The 26,806-nt window shown below is 54.5% G+C and overlaps 1 protein-coding gene across 1 annotated transcript in view; it reads left to right on the top strand.

The window, feature by feature from the left end:
- Positions 1–26,806, top strand: part of pip5kl1 (phosphatidylinositol-4-phosphate 5-kinase-like 1) — a 170,258-nt gene that overhangs the window by 131,376 nt on the left and 12,076 nt on the right. Inside the window, exon 6 of the mRNA XM_085965341.1 lies at positions 21,830–21,864. Within this exon, the coding sequence (XP_085821467.1) occupies positions 21,830–21,864 (35 nt within the window). The remainder of the gene's footprint in view (positions 1–21,829; positions 21,865–26,806) is intronic.

Genomic DNA, 26,806 nt, shown 5'->3' with positions numbered 1-26,806 from the left:
ACACTCCCGGGGACCCCCTGTAAATACTGACACACTCCCGGGGACCCCCTGTAAATACTGACACACTCCCGGGGACCCCCTGTAAATACTGACACACTCCCGGGGACCCCCTGTAAATACTGACACAACCCCGGGGACCCCCTGTAAATACTGACACACTCCCGGGGACCCCCTGTAAATACTGACACACTCCCGGGGACCCCTGTAAATACTGACACACTCCCGGGGAACCACTGTAAATACTGACACACTCCCGGAGCCCCTGTAAATACCGACACACTCCCGGGGACCCCTGTAAATACTGACATACTCCCGGGGACCCCTGTAAATACTGACACACTCCCGGGGACCCCCTGTAAATATTGACACACTCCCGGGGACCCCCTGTAAATACTGACACACTCCCGGGGACCCCCTGTAAATACTGACACACTCCCGGGGACCCCCTGTAAATACTGACACACTCCCGGGGACCCCCTGTAAATACTGACACACTCCCGGAGACCCACTGTAAATACTGACACACTCCCGGAGCCCCTGTAAATATTGACACACTCCCGGAGACCCACTGTAAATATTGACACACTCCCGGGGATCCCCTGTAAATACTGACACACTCCCGGAGACCCACTGGAAATATTGACACACTCCCGGGGATCCCCTGTAAATACTGACACACTCCCGGGGATCCCCTGTAAATACTGACACACTCCCGGAGACCCCCTGTAAATACTGACACACTCCCGGGGACCCCCTGTAAATACTGACACACTCCCGGGGACCCCCTGTAAATATTGACACACTCCCGGAGCCCCTGTAAATACTGACACACTCCCGGGGATTCCCTGTAAATACTGACACACTCCCGGAGACCCACTGTAAATATTGACACACTCCCGCAGCCCCTGTAAATACTGACACACTCCCGGAGCCCCTGTAAATACTGACACACTCCCAGGGACCCCCTGTAAATACTGACACACTCCCGGGGACCCCCTGTAAATACTGACACACTGCCGAGGACCCCCTGTAAATACTGACACACTCCTGGGGAACCTCCTGTAAATACTGACACACTCCCAGAGACCCCCTGTAAATACCGACACACTCCCGGGGACCCCCTGTAAATACTGACACACTGCCGAGGACCCCCTGTAAATACTGGCACACTCCTGGGGAACCTCCTGTAAATACTGACACACTCCCAGAGACCCCCTGTAAATACCGACACACTCCCGGGGACTCCCTGTAAATACTGACACACTCCCGGGGAACCCCTGTAAATACTGACACACTCCCCGGGGACCCCCTGTAAATACTGACACACTCCCCGGGGACCCCCGGTAAATACTGACACACTCCCGGGGATCCCCTGTAAATACTGACACACTCCCGGGGACACCCTGTAAATACTGACACACTCCCAGAGACACCCTGTGAATACTGACACACTCCCAGAGACACCCTGTGAATACTGACACACTCCCGGGGACCCCCTGTAAATACTGACACACTCCCGGGGACCCCCTGTAAATACTGACACACTCCCGAGGACCCCCTGTAAATACTGACACACTCCTGGGGAACCCCCTGTAAATACTGACACACTCCCAGAGACCCCCTGTAAATACCGACACACTCCCGGGGACTCCCTGTAAATACTGACACACTCCCGGGGAACCCCTGTAAATACTGACACACTCCCCGGGGACCCCCTGTAAATACTGACACACTCCCCGGGGACCCCCTGTAAATACTGACACACTCCCGGGGATCCCCTGTAAATACTGACACACTCCCGGAGACCCACTGTAAATATTGACACACTCCCGGAGCCCCTGTAAATACTGACACACTCCCGGGGACCCCTGTAAATACTGACACACTCCCGAGGACCCCATGTAAATACTGACACACTCCTGGGGAACCCCCTCTAAATACTGACACACTCCCAGAGACCCCCTGTAAATACCGACACACTCCCGGGGACTCCCTGTAAATACTGACACACTCCCGGGGAACCCCTGTAAATACTGACACACTCCCCGGGGACCCCCTGTAAATACTGACACACTCCCCAGGGACCCCCTGTAAATACTGACACACTCCCGGGGATCCCCTGTAAATACTGACACACTCCCGGAGACCCACTGTAAATATTGACACACTCCCGGAGCCCCTGTAAATACTGACACACTCCCGGGGATCCCCTGTAAATACTGACACACTCCCGGAGACCCACTGTAAATATTGACACACTCCCGGAGCCCCTGTAAATACTGACACACTCCCGGAGCCCCTGTAAATACTGACACACTCCCGGGGACCCCCTGTAAATACTGACACACTCCCGGGGACCCCCTGTAAATACTGACACACTCCCGGAGACCCACTGTAAATACTGACACACTCCCGGAGCCCCTGTAAATATTGACACACTCCCGGAGACCCACTGTAAATATTGACACACTCCCGGGGATCCCCTGTAAATACTGACACACTCCCGGAGACCCACTGTAAATATTGACACACTCCCGGGGATCCCCTGTAAATACTGACACACTCCCGGAGCCCCTGTAAATACTGACACACTCCCGGAGACCCACTGTAAATATTGACACACTCCCGGAGCCCCTGTAAATACTGACACACTCCCAGGGACCCCCTGTAAATACTGACACACTCCCGGGGACCCCCTGTAAATACTGACACACTGCCGAGGACCCCCTGTAAATACTGACACACTCCTGGGGAACCTCCTGTAAATACTGACACACTCCCAGAGACCCCCTGTAAATACCGACACACTCCCGGGGACTCCCTGTAAATACTGACACACTCCCGGGGAACCCCTGTAAATACTGACACACTCCCCGGGGACCCCCTGTAAATACTGACACACTCCCCGGGGACCCCCGGTAAATACTGACACACTCCCGGGGATCCCCTGTAAATACTGACACACTCCCGGGGACACCCTGTAAATACTGACACACTCCCAGAGACACCCTGTGAATACTGACACACTCCCAGAGACACCCTGTGAATACTGACACACTCCCGGGGACCCCCTGTAAATACTGACACACTCCCGGGGACCCCCTGTAAATACTGACACACTCCCGAGGACCCCCTGTAAATACTGACACACTCCTGGGGAACCCCCTGTAAATACTGACACACTCCCAGAGACCCCCTGTAAATACCGACACACTCCCGGGGACTCCCTGTAAATACTGACACACTCCCGGGGAACCCCTGTAAATACTGACAAACTCCCCGGGGACCCCCTGTAAATACTGACACACTCCCCGGGGACCCCCTGTAAATACTGACACACTCCCGGGGATCCCCTGTAAATACTGACACACTCCCGGAGACCCACTGTAAATATTGACACACTCCCGGAGCCCCTGTAAATACTGACACACTCCCGGGGACCCCTGTAAATACTGACACACTCCCGAGGACCCCATGTAAATACTGACACACTCCTGGGGAACCCCCTCTAAATACTGACACACTCCCAGAGACCCCCTGTAAATACCGACACACTCCCGGGGACTCCCTGTAAATACTGACACACTCCCGGGGAACCCCTGTAAATACTGACACACTCCCCGGGGACCCCCTGTAAATACTGACACACTCCCCAGGGACCCCCTGTAAATACTGACACACTCCCGGGGATCCCCTGTAAATACTGACACACTCCCGGAGACCCACTGTAAATATTGACACACTCCCGGAGCCCCTGTAAATACTGACACACTCCCGGGGATCCCCTGTAAATACTGACACACTCCCGGAGACCCACTGTAAATATTGACACACTCCCGGAGCCCCTGTAAATACTGACACACTCCCGGAGCCCCTGTAAATACTGACACACTCCCGGGGACCCCCTGTAAATACTGACACACTCCCGGGGACCCCCTGTAAATACTGACACACTCCCGGAGACCCACTGTAAATACTGACACACTCCCGGAGCCCCTGTAAATATTGACACACTCCCGGAGACCCACTGTAAATATTGACACACTCCCGGGGATCCCCTGTAAATACTGACACACTCCCGGAGACCCACTGTAAATATTGACACACTCCCGGAGCCCCTGTAAATACTGACACACTCCCGGAGACCCACTGTAAATATTGACACACTCCCGGGGATCCCCTGTAAATACTGACACACTCCCGGAGCCCCTGTAAATATTGACACACTCCCGGAGCCCCTGTAAATACTGACACACTCCCGGAGCCCCTGTAAATACTGACACACTCCCAGAGACCCACTGTAAATACTGACACACTCCCGGAGCCCCTGTAAATACTGACACACTCCCGGGGACCCCCTGTAAATACTGACACACTCCCGGAGACCCACTGTAAATATTGACACACTCCCGGAGCCCCTGTAAATATTGACACACTCCCGGAGATCCCCTGTAAATACTGACACACTCCCGGAGACCCACTGTAAATATTGACACACTCCCGGAGCCCCTGTAAATACTGACACACTCCCGGGGATCCCCTGTAAATACTGACACACTCCCGGAGCCCCTGTAAATACTGACACACTCCCAGAGCCCCTGTAAATACTGACACACTCCCGGGGATCCCCTGTAAATACTGACACACTCCCGGAGCCCCTGTAAATATTGACACACTCCCGGGGATCCCCTGTAAATACTGACACACTCCCGGGGACCCCCTGTAAATACTGACACACTCCCGGGGATCCCCTGTAAATACTGACACACTCCCGGGGATCCCCTGTAAATACTGACACACTCCCGGAGCCCCTGTAAATACTGACACACTCCCGGAGACCCCCTGTAAATACTGACACACCCCCGGGGACCCCCTGTAAATACTGACACACTCCCGGGGATCCCCTGTAAATACTGACACACTCCCGGAGCCCCTGTAAATACTGACACACTCCCGGAGACCCCCTGTAAAAACTGACACACTCCCGGGGGTCCCCTGTAAATACTGACACACTCCCGGGGACCCACTGTAAATATTGACACACTCCCGGAGCCCCTGTAAATACCGACACACTCCCGGAGACCCACTGTAAATACTGACACACTCCCGAAGATCCCCTGTAAATACTGACACACTCCCGGGGACCCACTGTAAATATTGACACACTCCCGGAGATCCCCTGTAAATACTGACACACTCCCGGGGATCCCCTGTAAATATTGACACACTCCCGGAGCCCCTGTAAATACTGACACACTCCCGGGGACCCCCTGTAAATACTGACACACTCCCGGGGACCCACTGTAAATACTGACACACTCCCGGAGACCCCCTGTAAATACTGACACACTCCCGGAGCCCCTGTAAACACTGACACACTCCCGGGGATCCCCTGTAAATACTGACACACTCCCGGAGACCCACTGTAAATATTGACACACTCCCGGAGCCCCTGTAAATACTGACACACTCCCGGGGACCCCCTGTAAATACTGACAGACTCCCGGGGACCCACTGTAAATACTGACACACTCCCGGAGACCCCCTGTAAATACTGACACACTCCCGGAGCCCCTGTAAATACTGACACACTCCCGGGGACCCCCTGTAAATACTGACACACTCCCAGAGACACCCTGTGAATACTGACACACTCCCGGAGACCCCCTGTAAATACTGACACACTCCCGGAGCCCCTGTAAATACTGACACACTCCCGGAGACCCCCTGTAAATACTGACAGACTCCCGGGGACCCCCTGTAAATACTGACACACTCCCGGAGCCCCTGTAAATACTGACACACTCCCGGAGACCCACTGTAAATACTGACACACTCCTGGGGACCCACTGTAAATACTGACACACTCCCGGGGACCCACTGTAAATACTGACACACTCCCGGGGACCCACTGTAAATACTGACACACTCCCGGAGCCCCTGTAAATACTGACACACTCCCGGAGCCCCTGTAAATACTGACACACTCCCGGGGACCCCCCTGTAAATACTGACACACTCCCGGGGACCCACTGTAAATACTGACACACTCCCGGGGACCCACTGTAAATACTGACACACTCCCGGAGCCCCTGTAAATACTGACACACTCCCGGAGCCCCTGTAAATACTGACACACTCCCGGGGACCCCCTGTAAATACTGACACACTCCCGGAGACCCACTGTAAATATTGACACACTCCCTGAGACCCACTGTAAATACTGACACACTCCCGGAGACCCACTGTAAATACTGACACACTCCCGGAGCCCCTGTAAATACTGACACACTCCCCGGGGACCCCCTGTAAATACTGACACACTCCCGGAGACCCCCTGTAAATACTGACACACTCCCGGAGACCCACTGTAAATACTGACACACTCCCGGGGACCCCTGTAAATACTGACACACTCCCGGGGACCCCCTGTAAATACTGACACACTCCCGGAGCCCCTGTAAATACTGACACACTCCCGGAGCCCCTGTAAATACTGACACACTCCCTGGGGAACCCCCTGTAAATATTGTCACACTCCCGGAGACCCACTGTAAATACTGACACACTCCCGGAGCCCCTGTAAATACTGACACACTCCCGGGGACCCCCTGTAAATACCGACACACTCCCGGGGACCCCCTGTAAATACCGACACACTCCCGGGGACCCCATGTAAATACTGACACACTCCCGGGGACCCCCTGTAAATACTGACACACTCCCGGGGACCCCCTGTAAATACTGACACACCCCCGGGGACCCCCTGTAAATACTGACACACTCCCGGGGACCCCCTGTAAATACTTACACACTCCCGGGGACCCCTGTAAATACTGACACACTCATGGAGACCCCCTGTAAATACTGACACACTCCCGGAGCCCCTGTAAATACTGACACACTCCCGGGGAGCCCCTGTAAATACTGACGCACTCCCGGGGACCCCCTGTCAATACTGACACACTCCCGGAGCCCCTGTAAATACTGACACACTCCCGGGGACCCCCTGTAAATACTGACACACTCCCGGGGACCCCCTGTAAATACTGACACACTCCCGGGGACCCCCTGTAAATACTGACACACTCCCGGGGACCCCCTGTAAATACTGACACACTCCCCGGGACCCCCTGTAAATACTGACACACTCCCGGGGACCCCCTGTAAATACTGACACACTCCCGGGGACCCCCTGTAAATACTGACACACTCCCGGGGACCCCCTGTAAATACTGACACACTCCCGGAGCCCCTGTAAATACCGACACACTCCCGGGGAACCCCTGTAAATACCGACACACTCCCGGGGACCCCCTGTAAATACCGACACACTCCCGGGGACCCCCTGTAAATACTGACACACTCCCGGGGACCCCCTGTAAATACTGACACACTCCCGGGGACCCCCTGTAAATACTGACACAACCCCGGGGACCCCCTGTAAATACTGACACACTCCCGGGGACCCCCTGTAAATACTGACACACTCCCGGGGACCCCTGTAAATACTGACACACTCCCGGGGACCCACTGTAAATACTGACACACTCCCGGAGCCCCTGTAAATACCGACACACTCCCGGGGACCCCTGTAAATACTGAAATACTCCCGGGGACCCCTGTAAATACTGACACACTCCCGGGGACCCCATGTAAATATTGACACACTCCCGGGGACCCCCTGTAAATACTGACACACTCCCGGGGACCCCCTGTAAATACTGACACACTCCCGGGGACCCCCTGTAAATACTGACACACTCCCGGGGACCCCCTGTAAATACTGACACACTCCCCAGGGACCCCCTGTAAATACTGACACACTCCCGGGGATCCCCTGTAAATACTGACACACTCCCGGAGACCCACTGTAAATATTGACACACTCCCGGAGCCCCTGTAAATACTGACACACTCCCGGGGATCCCCTGTAAATACTGACACACTCCCGGAGACCCACTGTAAATATTGACACACTCCCGGAGCCCCTGTAAATACTGACACACTCCCGGAGCCCCTGTAAATACTGACACACTCCCGGGGACCCCCTGTAAATACTGACACACTCCCGGGGACCCCCTGTAAATACTGACACACTCCCGGAGACCCACTGTAAATACTGACACACTCCCGGAGCCCCTGTAAATATTGACACACTCCCGGAGACCCACTGTAAATATTGACACACTCCCGGGGATCCCCTGTAAATACTGACACACTCCCGGAGACCCACTGGAAATATTGACACACTCCCGGGGATCCCCTGTAAATACTGACACACTCCCGGAGCCCCTGTAAATACTGACACACTCCCGGAGACCCACTGTAAATATTGACACACTCCCGGGGATCCCCTGTAAATACTGACACACTCCCGGAGCCCCTGTAAATATTGACACACTCCCGGAGCCCCTGTAAATACTGACACACTCCCGGAGCCCCTGTAAATACTGACACACTCCCAGAGACCCACTGTAAATACTGACACACTCCCGGAGCCCCTGTAAATACTGACACACTCCCGGGGACCCCCTGTAAATACTGACACACTCCCGGAGACCCACTGTAAATATTGACACACTCCCGGAGCCCCTGTAAATATTGACACACTCCCGGAGATCCCCTGTAAATACTGACACACTCCCGGAGACCCACTGTAAATATTGACACACTCCCGGAGCCCCTGTAAATACTGACACACTCCCGGGGATCCCCTGTAAATACTGACACACTCCCGGAGCCCCTGTAAATACTGACACACTCCCAGAGCCCCTGTAAATACTGACACACTCCCGGGGATCCCCTGTAAATACTGACACACTCCCGGAGCCCCTGTAAATATTGACACACTCCCGGGGATCCCCTGTAAATACTGACACACTCCCGGGGACGCCCTGTAAATACTGACACACTCCCGGGGATCCCCTGTAAATACTGACACACTCCCGGGGATCCCCTGTAAATACTGACACACTCCCGGAGCCCCTGTATATACTGACACACTCCCGGAGACCCCCTGTAAATACTGACACACCCCCGGGGACCCCCTGTAAATACTGACACACTCCCGGGGATCCCCTGTAAATACTGACACACTCCCGGAGCCCCTGTAAATACTGACACACTCCCGGAGACCCCCTGTAAAAACTGACACACTCCCGGGGGTCCCCTGTAAATACTGACACACTCCCGGGGACCCACTGTAAATATTGACACACTCCCGGAGCCCCTGTAAATACCGACACACTCCCGGAGACCCACTGTAAATACTGACACACTCCCGAAGATCCCCTGTAAATACTGACACACTCCCGGGGACCCACTGTAAATATTGACACACTCCCGGAGATCCCCTGTAAATACTGACACACTCCCGGGGATCCCCTGTAAATATTGACACACTCCCGGAGCCCCTGTAAATACTGACACACTCCCGGGGACCCCCTGTAAATACTGACACACTCCCGGGGACCCACTGTAAATACTGACACACTCCCGGAGACCCCCTGTAAATACTGACACACTCCCGGAGCCCCTGTAAATACTGACACACTCCCGGGGATCCCCTGTAAATACTGACACACTCCCGGAGACCCACTGTAAATATTGACACACTCCCGGAGCCCCTGTAAATACTGACACACTCCCGGGGACCCCCTGTAAATACTGACACACTCCCGGGGACCCACTGTAAATACTGACACACTCCCGGAGACCCCTTGTAAATACTGACACACTCCCGGAGCCCCTGTAAATACTGACACACTCCCGGGGACCCCCTGTAAATACTGACACACTCCCAGAGACACCCTGTGAATACTGACACACTCCCGGAGACCCCCTGTAAATACTGACACACTCCCGGAGCCCCTGTAAATACTGACACACTCCCGGAGACCCCCTGTAAATACTGACAGACTCCCGGGGACCCCCTGTAAATACTGACACACTCCCGGAGCCCCTGTAAATACTGACACACTCCCAGAGACCCACTGTAAATACTGACACACTCCTGGGGACCCACTGTAAATACTGACACACTCCCGGGGACCCACTGTAAATACTGACACACTCCCGGGGACCCACTGTAAATACTGACACACTCCCGGAGCCCCTGTAAATACTGACACACTCCCGGGGACCCCCTGTAAATACTGACACACTCCCGGGGACCCACTGTAAATACTGACACACTCCCGGAGACCCCCTGTAAATACTGACACACTCCCGGAGCCCCTGTAAATACTGACACACTCCCGGGGACCCCCTGTAAATACTGACACACTCCCAGAGACACCCTGTGAATACTGACACACTCCCGGAGACCCCCTGTAAATACTGACACACTCCCGGAGCCCCTGTAAATACTGACACACTCCCGGAGACCCCCTGTAAATACTGACAGACTCCCGGGGACCCCCTGTAAATACTGACACACTCCCGGAGCCCCTGTAAATACTGACACACTCCCGGAGACCCACTGTAAATACTGACACACTCCTGGGGACCCACTGTAAATACTGACACACTCCCGGGGACCCACTGTAAATACTGACACACTCCCGGGGACCCACTGTAAATACTGACACACTCCCGGAGCCCCTGTAAATACTGACACACTCCCGGAGCCCCTGTAAATACTGACACACTCCCGGGGACCCCCTGTAAATACTGACACACTCCCGGGGACCCACTGTAAATACTGACACACTCCCGGGGACCCACTGTAAATACTGACACACTCCCGGAGCCCCTGTAAATACTGACACACTCCCGGAGCCCCTGTAAATACTGACACACTCCCGGGGACCCCCTGTAAATACTGACACACTCCCGGAGACCCACTGTAAATATTGACACACTCCCTGAGACCCACTGTAAATACTGACACACTCCCGGAGACCCACTGTAAATACTGACACACTCCCGGAGCCCCTGTAAATACTGACACACTCCCCGGGGACCCCCTGTAAATACTGACACACTCCCGGAGACCCCCTGTAAATACTGACACACTCCCGGAGACCCACTGTAAATACTGACACACTCCCGGGGACCCCTGTAAATACTGACACACTCCCGGGGACCCCCTGTAAATACTGACACACTCCCGGAGCCCCTGTAAATACTGACACACTCCCGGAGCCCCTGTAAATACTGACACACTCCCTGGGGAACCCCCTGTAAATATTGTCACACTCCCGGAGACCCACTGTAAATACTGACACACTCCCGGAGCCCCTGTAAATACTGACACACTCCCGGAGCCCCTGTAAATACTGACACACTCCCGGGGACCCCTGTAAATACTGACACACTCCCGGGGACCCCCTGTAAATACTGACACACTCCCGGAGCCCCTGTAAATACTGACACACTCCCGGGGACCCCCTGTAAATACCGACACACTCCCGGGGACCCCCTGTAAATACCGACACACTCCCGGGGACCCCATGTAAATACTGACACACTCCCGGGGACCCCCTGTAAATACTGACACACTCCCGGGGACCCCCTGTAAATACTGACACACCCCCGGGGACCCCCTGTAAATACTGACACACTCCCGGGGACCCCCTGTAAATACTTACACACTCCCGGGGACCCCTGTAAATACTGACACACTCCCGGAGACCCCCTGTAAATACTGACACACTCCCGGAGCCCCTGTAAATACTGACACACTCCCGGGGAGCCCCTGTAAATACTGACACACTCCCGGGGACCCCCTGTCAATACTGACACACTCCCGGAGCCCCTGTAAATACTGACACACTCCCGGGGACCCCCTGTAAATACTGACACACTCCCGGGGACCGCCTGTAAATACTGACACACTCCCGGGGACCCCCTGTAAATACTGACACACTCCCGGGGACCCCCTGTAAATACTGACACACTCCCGGGGACCCCCTGTAAATACTGACACACTCCCGGGGACCCCCTGTAAATACTGACACACTCCCGGAGCCCCTGTAAATACCGACACACTCCCGGGGAACCCCTGTAAATACCGACACACTCCCGGGGACCCCCTGTAAATACCGACACACTCCCGGGGACCCCCTGTAAATACTGACACACTCCCGGGGACCCCCTGTAAATACTGACACACTCCCGGGGACCCCCTGTAAATACTGACACAACCCCGGGGACCCCCTGTAAATACTGAAACACTCCCGGGGACCCCCTGTAAATACTGACACACTCCCGGGGACCCCTGTAAATACTGACACACTCCCGGGGACCCACTGTAAATACTGACACACTCCCGGAGCCCCTGTAAATACCGACACACTCCCGGGGACCCCTGTAAATACTGACATACTCCCGGGGACCCCTGTAAATACTGACACACTCCCGGGGACCCCCTGTAAATATTGACACACTCCCGGGGACCCCCTGTAAATACTGACACACTCCCGGGGACCCCCTGTAAATACTGACACACTCCCGGGGACCCCCTGTAAATACTGACACACTCACGGGGACCCCCTGTAAATACTGACACACTCCCCAGGGACCCCCTGTAAATACTGACACACTCCCGGGGATCCCCTGTAAATACTGACACACTCCCGGAGACCCACTGTAAATATTGACACACTCCCGGAGCCCCTGTAAATACTGACACACTCCCGGGGATCCCCTGTAAATACTGACACACTCCCGGAGACCCACTGTAAATATTGACACACTCCCGGAGCCCCTGTAAATACTGACACACTCCCGGAGCCCCTGTAAATACTGACACACTTCCGGGGACCCCCTGTAAATACTGACACACTCCCGGAGCCCCTGTAAATACTGACACACTCCCGGAGCCCCTGTAAATACTGACACACTCCCTGGGGAACCCCCTGTAAATATTGTCACACTCCCGGAGACCCACTGTAAATACTGACACACTCCCGGAGCCCCTGTAAATACTGACACACTCCCGGAGCCCCTGTAAATACTGACACACTCCCGGGGTCCCCTGTAAATACTGACACACTCCCGGGGACCCCCTGTAAATACTGACACACTCCCGGAGCCCCTGTAAATACTGACACACTCCCGGGGACCCCCTGTAAATACCGACACACTCCCGGGGACCCCCTGTAAATACCGACACACTCCCGGGGACCCCATGTAAATACTGACACACTCCCGGGGACCCCCTGTAAATACTGACACACTCCCGGGGACCCCCTGTAAATACTGACACACCCCCGGGGACCCCCTGTAAATACTGACACACTCCCGGGGACCCCCTGTAAATACTTACACACTCCCGGGGACCCCTGTAAATACTGACACACTCCCGGAGACCCCCTGTAAATACTGACACACTCCCGGAGCCCCTGTAAATACTGACACACTCCCGGGGAGCCCCTGTAAATACTGACACACTCCCGGGGACCCCCTGTCAATACTGACACACTCCCGGAGCCCCTGTAAATACTGACACACTCCCGGGGACCCCCTGTAAATACTGACACACTCCCGGGGACCGCCTGTAAATACTGACACACTCCCGGGGACCCCCTGTAAATACTGACACACTCCCGGGGACCCCCTGTAAATACTGACACACTCCCCGGGACCCCCTGTAAATACTGACACACTCCCGGGGACCCCCTGTAAATACTGACACACTCCCGGGGACCCCCTGTAAATACTGACACACTCCCGGAGCCCCTGTAAATACCGACACACTCCCGGGGAACCCCTGTAAATACCGACACACTCCCGGGGACCCCCTGTAAATACCGACACACTCCCGGGGACCCCCTGTAAATACTGACACACTCCCGGGGACCCCCTGTAAATACTGACACACTCCCGGGGACCCCCTGTAAATACTGACACAACCCCGGGGACCCCCTGTAAATACTGACACACTCCCGGGGACCCCCTGTAAATACTGACACACTCCCGGGGACCCCTGTAAATACTGACACACTCCCGGGGACCCACTGTAAATACTGACACACTCCCGGAGCCCCTGTAAATACCGACACACTCCCGGGGACCCCTGTAAATACTGACATACTCCCGGGGACCCCTGTAAATACTGACACACTCCCGGGGACCCCCTGTAAATATTGACACACTCCCGGGGACCCCCTGTAAATACTGACACACTCCCGGGGACCCCCTGTAAATACTGACACACTCCCGGGGACCCCCTGTAAATACTGACACACTCACGGGGACCCCCTGTAAATACTGACACACTCCCCACGGACCCCCTGTAAATACTGACACACTCCCGGGGATCCCCTGTAAATACTGACACACTCCCGGAGACCCACTGTAAATATTGACACACTCCCGGAGCCCCTGTAAATACTGACACACTCCCGGGGATCCCCTGTAAATACTGACACACTCCCGGAGACCCACTGTAAACATTGACACACTCCCGGAGCCCCTGTAAATACTGACACACTCCCGGAGCCCCTGTAAATACTGACACACTCCCGGGGACCCCCTGTAAATACTGACACACTCCCGGGGACCCCCTGTAAATACTGACACACTCCCGGAGACCCACTGTAAATACTGACACACTCCCGGAGCCCCTGTAAATATTGACACACTCCCGGAGACCCACTGTAAATATTGACACACTCCCGGGGATCCCCTGTAAATACTGACACACTCCCGGAGACCCACTGTAAATATTGACACACTCCCGGGGATCCCCTGTAAATACTGACACACTCCCAGAGCCCCTGTAAATACTGACACACTCCCGGAGACCCACTGTAAATATTGACACACTCCCGGGGATCCCCTGTAAATACTGACACACTCCCGGAGCCCCTGTAAATATTGACACACTCCCGGAGCCCCTGTAAATACTGACACACTCCCGGAGCCCCTGTAAATACTGACACACTCCCAGAGACCCACTGTAAATACTGACACACTCCCGGAGCCCCTGTAAATACTGACACACTCCCGGGGACCCCCTGTAAATACTGACACACTCCCGGAGACCCACTGTAAATATTGACACACTCCCGGAGCCCCTGTAAATATTGACACACTCCCGGAGATCCCCTGTAAATACTGACACACTCCCGGAGACCCACTGTAAATATTGACACACTCCCGGAGCCCCTGTAAATACTGACACACTCCCGGGGATCCCCTGTAAATACTGACACACTCCCGGAGCCCCTGTAAATACTGACACACTCCCAGAGCCCCTGTAAATACTGACACACTCCCGGGGATCCCCTGTAAATACTGACACACTCCCGGAGCCCCTGTAAATATTGACACACTCCCGGGGATCCCCTGTAAATACTGACACACTCCTGGGGACCCCCTGTAAATACTGACACACTCCCGGGGATCCCCTGTAAATACTGACACACTCCCGGGGATCCCCTGTAAATACTGACACACTCCCGGAGCCCCTGTAAATACTGACACACTCCCGGAGACCCCCTGTAAATACTGACACACCCCCGGGGACCCCCTGTAAATACTGACACACTCCCGGGGATCCCCTGTAAATACTGACACACTCCCGGAGCCCCTGTAAATACTGACACACTCCCGGAGACCCCCTGTAAAAACTGACACACTCCCGGGGGTCCCCTGTAAATACTGACACACTCCCGGGGACCCACTGTAAATATTGACACACTCCCGGAGCCCCTGTAAATACCGACACACTCCCGGAGACCCACTGTAAATACTGACACACTCCCGAAGATCCCCTGTAAATACTGACACACTCCCGGGGACCCACTGTAAATATTGACACACTCCCGGAGATCCCCTGTAAATACTGACACACTCCCGGGGATCCCCTGTAAATATTGACACACTCCCGGAGCCCCTGTAAATACTGACACACTCCCGGGGACCCCCTGTAAATACTGACACACTCCCGGGGACCCACTGTAAATACTGACACACTCCCGGAGACCCCCTGTAAATACTGACACACTCCCGGAGCCCCTGTAAATACTGACACACTCCCGGGGATCCCCTGTAAATACTGACACACTCCCGGAGACCCACTGTAAATATTGACACACTCCCGGAGCCCCTGTAAATACTGACACACTCCCGGGGACCCCCTGTAAATACTGACACACTCCCGGGGACCCACTGTAAATACTGACACACTCCCGGAGACCCCCTGTAAATACTGACACACTCCCGGAGCCCCTGTAAATACTGACACACTCCCGGGGACCCCCTGTAAATACTGACACACTCCCAGAGACACCCTGTGAATACTGACACACTCCCGGAGACCCCCTGTAAATACTGACACACTCCCGGAGCCCCTGTAAATACTGACACACTCCCGGAGACCCCCTGTAAATACTGACAGACTCCCGGGGACCCCCTGTAAATACTGACACACTCCCGGAGCCCCTGTAAATACTGACACACTCCCGGAGACCCACTGTAAATACTGACACACTCCTGGGGACCCACTGTAAATACTGACACACTCCCGGGGACCCACTGTAAATACTGACACACTCCCGGGGACCCACTGTAAATACTGACACACTCCCGGAGCCCCTGTAAATACTGACACACTCCCGGAGCCCCTGTAAATACTGACACACTCCCGGGGACCCCCTGTAAATACTGACACACTCCCGGGGTCCCACTGTAAATACTGACACACTCCCGGGGACCCACTGTAAATACTGACACACTCCCGGAGCCCCTGTAAATACTGACACACTCCCGGAGCCCCTGTAAATACTGACACACTCCCGGGGACCCCCTGTAAATACTGACACACTCCCGGAGACCCACTGTAAATACTGACACACTCCCGGAGCCCCTGTAAATACTGACACACTCCCCGGGGACCCCCTGTAAATACTGACACACTCCCGGAGACCCCCTGTAAATACTGACACACTCCCGGAGACCCACTGTAAATACTGACACACTCCCGGGGACCCCTGTAAATACTGACACACTCCCGGGGACCACCTGTAAATACTGACACACTCCCGGAGCCCCTGTAAATACTGACACACTCCCGGAGCCCCTGTAAATACTGACACACTCCCTGGGGAACCCCCTGTAAATATTGTCACACTCCCGGAGACCCACTGTAAATACTGACACACTCCCGGAGCCCCTGTAAATACTGACACACTCCCGGAGCCCCTGTAAATACTGACACACTCCCGGAGCCCCTGTAAATACTGACACACTCCCGGGGACCCCTGTAAATACTGACACACTCCCGGGGACCCCCTGTAAATACTGACACACTCCCGGAGCCCCTGTAAATACTGACACACTCCCGGGGACCCCCTGTAAATACCGACACACTCCCGGGGACCCCCTGTAAATACCGACACACTCCCGGGGACCCCATGTAAATACTGACACACTCCCGGGGACCCCCTGTAAATACTGACACACTCCCGGGGACCCCCTGTAAATACTGACACACTCCCGGGGACCCCCTGTAAATACTGACACACTCCCGGGGACCCCTGTAAATACTGACACACTCCCGGAGACCCCCTGTAAATACTGACACACTCCCAGAGCCCCTGTAAATACTGACACACTCCCGGGGAGCCCCTGTAAATACTGACACACTCCCGGGGACCCCCTGTCAATACTGACACACTCCCGGAGCCCCTGTAAATACTGACACACTCCCGGGGACCCCCTGTAAATACTGACACACTCCCGGGGACCCCCTGTAAATACTGACACACTCCCGGGGACCCCCTGTAAATACTGACACACTCCCGGGGACCCCCTGTAAATACTGACACACTCCCCGGGACCCCCTGTAAATACTGACACACTCCCGGGGACCCCCTGTAAATACTGACACACTCCCGGGGACCCCCTGTAAATACTGACACACTCCCGGAGCCCCTGTAAATACCGACACACTCCCGGGGAACCCCTGTAAATACCGACACACTCCCGGGGACCCCCTGTAAATACCGACACACTCCCGGGGACCCCCTGTAAATACTGACACACTCCCGGGGACCCCCTGTAAATACTGACACACTCCCGGGGACCCCCTGTAAATACTGACACAACCCCGGGGACCCCCTGTAAATACTGACACACTCCCGGGGACCCCCTGTAAATACTGACACACTCCCGGGGACCCCTGTAAATACTGACACACTCCCGGGGACCCACTGTAAATACTGACACACTCCCGGAGCCCCTGTAAATACCGACACACTCCCGGGGACCCCTGTAAATACTGACATACTCCCGGGGACCCCTGTAAATACTGACACACTCCCGGGGACCCCCTGTAAATATTGACACACTCCCGGGGACCCCCTGTAAATACTGACACACTCCCGGGGACCCCCTGTAAATACTGACACACTCCCGGGGACCCCCTGTAAATACTGACACACTCCCGGGGACCCCCTGTAAATATTGACACACTCCCGGGGACCCCCTGTAAATACTGACACACTCCCGGGGACCCCCTGTAAATATTGACACACTCCCGGGGACCCCCTGTAAATATTGACACACTCCCGGGGACCCGCCTATAAATACTGACACACTCCCGGGGACCCCCTGTAAATAATGACACACTCCCGGAGCCCCTGTAAATACTGACACACTCCCGGGGACCCCCTGTAAATACTGACACACTCCCGGGGACCCCCTGTAAATACTGACACACTCCCGGGGACCCCTGTAAATACTGACACACTCCCGGAGACCCCCTGTAAATACTGACACACTCCCGGGGACCCCTGTAAATACTGACACACTCCCGGAGACCCCCTGTAAATACTGACACACTCCCGGGGACCCCCTGTAAATACTGACACACTCCCGGGGACCCACTGTAAATACTGACACACTCCCGGGGACTCCCTGTAAACACTGACACACTCTCCCGGGGACCCCCTGTAAATACTGACACACTCCCGGGGACCCACTGTAAATACTGACACACTCCCGGAGACCCCCTGTAAATACTGACACACTCCCGGGGACCCCCTGTAAATACTGACACACTCCCGGGAACCCCCTGTAAATACTGACACACTCCCGGGGACCCCCTTTAAATACTGACACACTCCCGGGGACCCCCTGTAAATACTGACACACTCCCGGGGACCCCCTGTAAATACTGACACACTCCCGGGGACCCTCTGTAAATACTGACACACTCCCGGGGACCCCCTGTAAATATTGACACACTCCCGGCGACCCCCTGTAAATACTGACACACTCCCGGGGACCCCCTGTAAATACTGACACACTCCCGGAGCCCCTGTAAATATCGACACACTCCCGGGGACCCTTGTAAATACTGACACACTCCCGGGGACCCCCTGTAAATACTGACACACTCCCGGGGACCCCTGTAAATATTGACACACTCCCGGGAACCTCCTGTAAATACTGACACACTCCCGGAGCCCCTGTAAATACTGACACACTCCCGGAGCCCCTGTAAATACTGACACACTCCCGGGGAACCCCTGTAAATACTGACACACTCCCGGGGACCCCCTGTAAATACTGACACACTCCCGGGGACCCCCTGTAAATACTGACACTCTCCCGGAGCCCCTGTAAATATCAACACACTCCCGAGGACCCTCTGTAAATACTGACACACTCCCGGGGACCCCCTGTAAATACTGACACACTCCCGGGGACCCCCTGTAAATACTGACACACTCCCGGGGACCCCCTGTAAATACTGACACACTCCCGGGGACCCCTGTAAATACTGAAACACTCCCGGGAACCTCCTGTAAATACTGACACACTCCCGGGGACCCCTGTAAATACTGACACACTCCCGGGGACCCCCTGTAAATACTGACACACTCCCGGGGACCCCTGTAAATACTGACACACTCCCGGGGACCCCTGTAAATACTGACACACTCCCGGAGCCCCTGTAAATACTGACACACTCCCGGAGCCCCTGTAAATACTGACACACTCCCGGGGGCCCCCTGTAAATACTGACACACTCCCGGGGACCCCCTGTAAATACTGACACACTCCCGGGGACCCCCTGTAAATACTGACACACTCCCGGGGACCCCTGTAAATACTGACACACTCCCGGGGACCCCTGTAAATACTGACACACTCCCGGGGACCCCTGTAAATACTGACACACTCCCGGGGACCCCCTGTAAATACTGACACACTCCCGGGGACCCCTGTAAATACTGACACACTCCCGGGGACCCCTGTAAATACTGACACACTCCCGGAGCCCCTGTAAATACTGACACACTCCCGGAGCCCCTGTAAATACTGACACACTCCCGGGAACCTCCTGTAAATACTGACACACTCCCGGGGACCCCTGTAAATACTGACACACTCCCGGGGACCCCCTGTAAATACTGACACACTCCCGGGGACCCCTGTAAATACTGACACACTCCCGGGGACCCCTGTAAATACTGACACACTCCCGGAGCCCCTGTAAATACTGACACACTCCCGGAGCCCCTGTAAATACTGACACACTCCCGGGGACCCCCTGTAAATACTGACACACTCCCGGGGACCCCCTGTAAATACTGACACACTCCCGGAGCCCCTGTAAATACTGACACACTCCCGGGGACCCCTGTAAATACTGACACACTCCTGGGGACCCCCTGTAAATACTGACACACTCCCGGGGACCCCCTGTAAATACTGACACACTCCCGGGGACCCCCTGTAAATACTGACACACTCCCGGGGACCCCCTGTAAATACTGACACACACCCGGGGACCCCCTGTAAATACTGACACACTCCCGGAGCCCCTGTAAATACTGACACACTCCCGGGGACCCCTGTAAATACTGACACACTCCCGGGGACCCCTGTAAATACTGACACACTCCCGGGGACCCCCTGTAAATACTGACACACTCCCGGGGACCCCCTGTAAATACTGACACACTCCCGGGGACCCCCTGTAAATACTGACACACTCCCGGGGACCCCCCTGTAAATACTGACACACTCCCGGAGCCCCTTTATTCTATCAGTTGCCAAAAAGGAAAGTAGTGCTATTGTTGCAGGAAGTACTTTTTGTTCATAAGAACATAAGAAATAGGAGCAGGAGTCGGCCATTCGGCCCCTCGAGCCTGCTCTGCCATTCAATAAGATCATGGCTGATCTTCTACCTCAACGCCACTTTCCTGCCCTATCCCCATATACCTTGGTTCCCATAATATTCAAAAATCTATCGATCTCAGTCTTGAATATACTCAACGACTGAGCCTCCACAGCCCTCTGGGGTAGAGAATTCCACAGGTTCACCACCCTCTGAGTGAAGAAATTCCTCCTCATCTCAGTCCTCAATGACCGACCCCTCATTCTGAGACTGTGACCCCTGGTTCTCGACTCTCCAGCCAGGGGAAACATCCTCCCTGCATCTATCTCATCAAGCCCCGTAAGAATTTCAGACGTTTCAATGAGATCACCTCTCATTCTTCTAAACTTCAGAGAATATAGACTCATTCTACTCGATATAGGCCTGAGATACTCTGACATATCCCCCAATAATCTCTGCCGCTCCCACAGTGCTGTTTGGTAAGGAATTTCAGGATTTTAGGGAATATAGGCCTTGTCTCCTCATAGGACAACCACATAATATAGAGCAACAATAATATTGAGATAGTAAGTGAACAAATTTGATGCCGTCACACAATCTCAGGCTCGGGCCCACTCTCCAGCGTTAGAATATTGCTGTTCACGCCTGTTATTGATTTATGAATCTGCGTTTCCCGTGAATCGCTCTGTGAGGATCAGTTGTTCGAGGGTGTCCGCACTTGGTCACGTGCCCTTTTTTTACTTGTAGGTGTGCACAGTATCAAGATACCTCACGAGGGGAAGGTAAGTCATTGTCTGCAGTCCCTGTAATAAACTGTACCGTGCTGTATTCACCCAGGCAGGGACCTAACCCAGGCCACCTCCGCCAGCACTGGGTCCAGACAGCTTTAAGTTGCATCTACTACACAGGCTTTGACCTGGAATATGTCCCAACTTTATTCCCGACAGCGGTTTGTGATAAGCCGCTGTGCTGCAGTTTATAGCTTCTGGTGACAGCGGTAAAGAGCACGTGGATTCTGTGTCCAGGTGTATTAGAGCAGAAGACAGACCCCCCAACCCTCCAAATATTCACACCCTCCTCGGGGACCCCCTGTAAATACTGACACACTCCCAGGGACTTGAGCACATAATCTGCGCTGACGCTTCTGTACTGAGGGAGCGCTGCACTGTCGGAGGGGCAGTACTGAGGGAGTGCCGCACTGTCGGAGGGGCAGTACTGAGAGAGCGCCGCACTGTCGGAGGGGCAGTACTGAGGGAGCGCTGCACCATTGGAGAGTCAGTACTGAGGGAGTGCCGCACTGTCGGAGGGGCAGTACTGAGAGAGCGCTGCACTGTCGGAGGGGCAGTACTGAGGGAGCGCTGCACCATTGGAGAGTCAGTACTGAGGGAGCGCTGCACTGTCGGAGGGGCAGTACTGAGGGAGCACTGCACTGTCGGAGGGGCAGTACTGAGGGAGCACTGCACTGTCGGAGGGGCAGTACTGAGGGAGTGCTGCACTGTCGGAGGGGCAGTACTGAGGGAGCGCCGCACTGTCGGAGGGGCAGTACTGAGAGAGCGCCGCACTGTCGGAGGGGCAGTACTGAGGGAGCGCTGCACTGTCAGAGGGGGGCAGTACTGAGGGAGTGCTGCACTGTCAGAGGGTCAGTACTGAGGGAGTGCTGCACTGTCAGAGGGTCAGTACTGAGGGAGTGCTGCACTGTCAGAGGGTCAGTACTGAGGGAGCGCCGCACTGTCGGAGGGGCAGTACTGAGGGAGCGCTGCACTGTCGGAGGGGCAGTACTGAGAGAGCGCTGCACTGTCGGAGGGGCAGTACTGAGGGAGCGCTGCACTGTCGGAGGGGCAGTACTGAGGGAGCGCCGCACTGTCGGAGGGGCAGTACTGAGGGAGCGCTGCACTGTCGGAGGGGCAGTACTGAGGGAGCGCTGCACTGTCAGAGGGGGGCAGTACTGAGGGAGTGCCGCACTGTCGGAGGGGCAGTACTGAGAGAGCGCTGCACTGTCGGAGGGGCAGTACTGAGGGAGCGCTGCACCATTGGAGAGTCAGTACTGAGGGAGCGCTGCACTGTCGGAGGGGCAGTACTGAGGGAGCACTGCACTGTCGGAGGGGCAGTACTGAGGGAGCACTGCACTGTCGGAGGGGCAGTACTGAGGGAGTGCTGCACTGTCGGAGGGGCAGTACTGAGGGAGCGCCGCACTGTCGGAGGGGCAGTACTGAGAGAGCGCCGCACTGTCGGAGGGGCAGTACTGAGGGAGCGCTGCACTGTCAGAGGGGGGCAGTACTGAGGGAGTGCTGCACTGTCAGAGGGTCAGTACTGAGGGAGTGCTGCACTGTCAGAGGGTCAGTACTGAGGGAGTGCTGCACTGTCAGAGGGTCAGTACTGAGGGAGCGCCGCACTGTCGGAGGGGCAGTACTGAGGGAGCGCTGCACTGTCGGAGGGGCAGTACTGAGAGAGCGCTGCACTGTCGGAGGGGCAGTACTGAGGGAGCGCTGCACTGTCGGAGGGGCAGTACTGAGGGAGCGCCGCACTGTCGGAGGGGCAGTACTGAGGGAGCGCTGCACTGTCGGAGGGGCAGTACTGAGGGAGCGCTGCACTGTCAGAGGGGGGCAGTACTGAGGGAGTGCTGCACTGTCAGAGGGTCAGTACTGAGGGAGTGCTGCACTGTCAGAGGGTCAGTACTGAGGGAGTGCTGCACTGTCAGAGGGTCAGTACTGAGGGAGCGCTGCACTGTCGGAGGGGCAGTACTGAGGGAGCACTGCACTGTCGGAGGGGCAGTACTGAGGGAGCGCTGCACTGTCGGAGGGGCAGTACTGAGGGAGCGCTGCACTGTCGGAGGGGCAGTACTGAGGGAGCGCTGCACTGTCAGAGGGGGGCAGTACTGAGGGAGTGCTGCACTGTCAGAGGGTCAGTACTGAGGGAGTGCTGCACTGTCAGAGGGTCAGTACTGAGGGAGCGCTGCACTGTCGGAGGGGCAGTACTGAGGGAGTGCTGCACTGTCGGAGGGGCAGTACTGAGGGAGCGCTGCACTGTCAGAGGGGGGCAGTACTGAGGGAGCGCTGCACTGTCGGAGGGGCAGTACTGAGGGAGCGCTGCACTGTCAGAGGGGGGCAGTACTGAGGGAGCGCTGCACTGTCGGAGGGGCCGTCTTTCAGATGAGACATTAAACCGAGGCCCCGTCTGTGCTCCCAGTTGGACATAAAAGGTCCCGTAGCACTATTTTGAAGAAGAGCAGGGGAGTTCTCCCCGGTGTCCTGGGGCCAATGTTTATCCCTCGACCAACATTACTAAAAATATTATCTGGTTTATTTATCAAATTGCTGTTTGTGGAACCTTGCTGTGCGCAAATTGGCTGCTGCGTTTCCTACATTACAACAGTGACGACATTTCAAAAAGTACTTCATGGACTGTAAAGCGATTTGGGACGTCCTGAGGTCATGAAAGGCGCTATAGAAATGCAAGTTTTTCTTTCTTTTACAGTCTGAAAGATGATTCACTGGAGTCGGTTGTAGGTAAAGCAGTGAGGTTGGATCGGGGACATTGGGTTGTAAGAGACAGTCAGGCCGCAGGAGCTTTTAAGAACATAAGACGTAGGAGCAGGAGTCGGCCATTTGGCCCCTCGAGCCCCCTCGAGCCTGCTCCGCCATTCAATAAGATCATGGCTGATCTGATCTGGGCCTCAACTCCACTTCCCTGCCCGCTCCCCATAACCCTCGACTCCCTTACCATTCAAAAATCTGTCTATCGCCACCTTAAATATATTCAATGACCCAGCCTCCACAGCTCTCTGGGGAAGAGAATTCCAAAGATTCACGACCCTCAGAGAAGAAATTCCTCCTCATTTCCGATTTAAAAGGGTTTTCCCTTATTCTGAAACTATGCCCCCTAGTTCTAGATTCCCCCACGAGGGGAAACATCCTCTCTGCATCTACCCTGTCAAGCCCCCTCAGAATCTTATATGTTTCAATAAGATCCCCTCTCATTCTTCTAAACTCCAATGAGTATAGGCCCAACCTGCTCAACCTTTCTTCATAAGACAACCCCTTCATCTCTGGAATCAACCTCGTGAACCTTCTCTGAACTGCCTCCAATGCAAGTATATCGTTCTTTAAATAAGGAGACCAAAACTGTACGCAGTACTCCAGGTGTGGTCTCACCAACGCCCTGTACAGTTGTAACAGGACTTCCCTACTGTTATACTCCATTCCCTTTACAATAAAGGCCAACATTCCATTTGCCTTCCTAATTACTTGCTGTACCTGCATGCTAACTTCTTGTGATTCATATACAAGGACCCCCAGATCCCTCTGTACCTCAGCATTTTGTAATTTCTCCCCATTTAAATAATAATTTGCTTTTTTATTTTTCCTACCAAAGTGGATAACCTCGCATTTTCCCACATTAAATTCCATCTGCCAGATTTTTGCCCACTCACTGAGCCTATCTATATCCCTTTGGAGATTCTTTGCGTCCTCCACACAATTTGCTTTCCCACTTATCTTTGTATCATCAGCAAATTTGGCTACATTACACTCAGTCCCTTCATCCAAGTCATTAATATAGATTGTAAATAGTTGAGGCCCCAGCACTGATCCCTGTGGCACCCCACTAGTTACAGTTTGCCAACCGGAAAATGACCCGTTCATCCCGACTCTCTGTTTTCTGTTAGTTAGCCAATCCTCTATCCATGCTAATATATTACCCCCAACCCCGTGAGCTCTTATCTTGTGTAGTAACCTTTTATGTGGCACCTTATCGAATGCCTTCTGGAAATCCAAATACACCACATCCACTGGCTCACCCTTGTCCACCCTGCTCGTTACATCCTCAAAGAATTCCAGCAAATTTGTCAAACATGATTTCCCTTTCATAAAACCATGCTGACTCTGCTTCACTATATTATGATTTTCTAAATGTCCTGCTATCTCTTCCTTAATGATGGACTCCAGCATTTTCCTAATGACAGATGTTAGGCTAACTGGTCGATAGTTGCCTGCTTTCTGTCTCCCTCCTTTCTTAAATAGGGGCGTTACATTTGAGGTTTTCCAGTCCGCTGGGACCTCTCCAGAATCCAGGGAATTTTGGTAGATTACAACCAATGCATTCACTATCTTTGCAGCCACCTCTTTTAAGACTCTAGGATGCACGCCATCAGGTCCAGGGGACTTGTCCACCTTTAGTTCCATTAGGTTGCCTCGTACTTTCTCTCTAGTGATAGTGATTGTTTTAAGTTCCCCCCCCCGCCCCACCCCAATGGCCCCTTGATTATCCATTATTGGGATGTTGTTAGTATCTTCTACCATGAAGACTGATACAAAATATTTGTTCAAAGTCGCCGCCATTTCCCTGTTTCCCATTATTAATTCCCCAGACTCATCCTCTAGGGGACCAACGTTTACTTTAGCTACTCTCTTCCTTTTTATATACCTGTAAAAGCTCTTACTGTTTGTTTTTATATTCCTTGCTAGCTTACAATTCAATTCAATTCAAATCGCTTTATTGGCATGACAAGGTACATCTTATGTTGCCAAAGCATCGAAAAACATTTATGGTTGAACACATTGTTGTATCCGTGTGTTAATGGAGACACGGAATGCAGGAGTTGGTTTAACAGGTGTTTACTGAACAAAGTCTGGAGGTGAACTAAAAGATACAAGACGCTATACAGGCTTATATACCCGAGTGGTCACTACCGGTATTACAGTACACAGGGGCTCTTAAAGGTACATA

The sequence above is a fragment of the Somniosus microcephalus genome, chromosome 23 (assembly GCF_052327205.1).
Source record: "Somniosus microcephalus isolate GS21.2 chromosome 23, FLI_Smic_1.0, whole genome shotgun sequence".
In the NCBI taxonomy this organism is placed as follows: Eukaryota; Metazoa; Chordata; class Chondrichthyes; order Squaliformes; family Somniosidae; genus Somniosus; species Somniosus microcephalus.
This window is presented reverse-complemented; position numbering and strand designations above follow the sequence as displayed.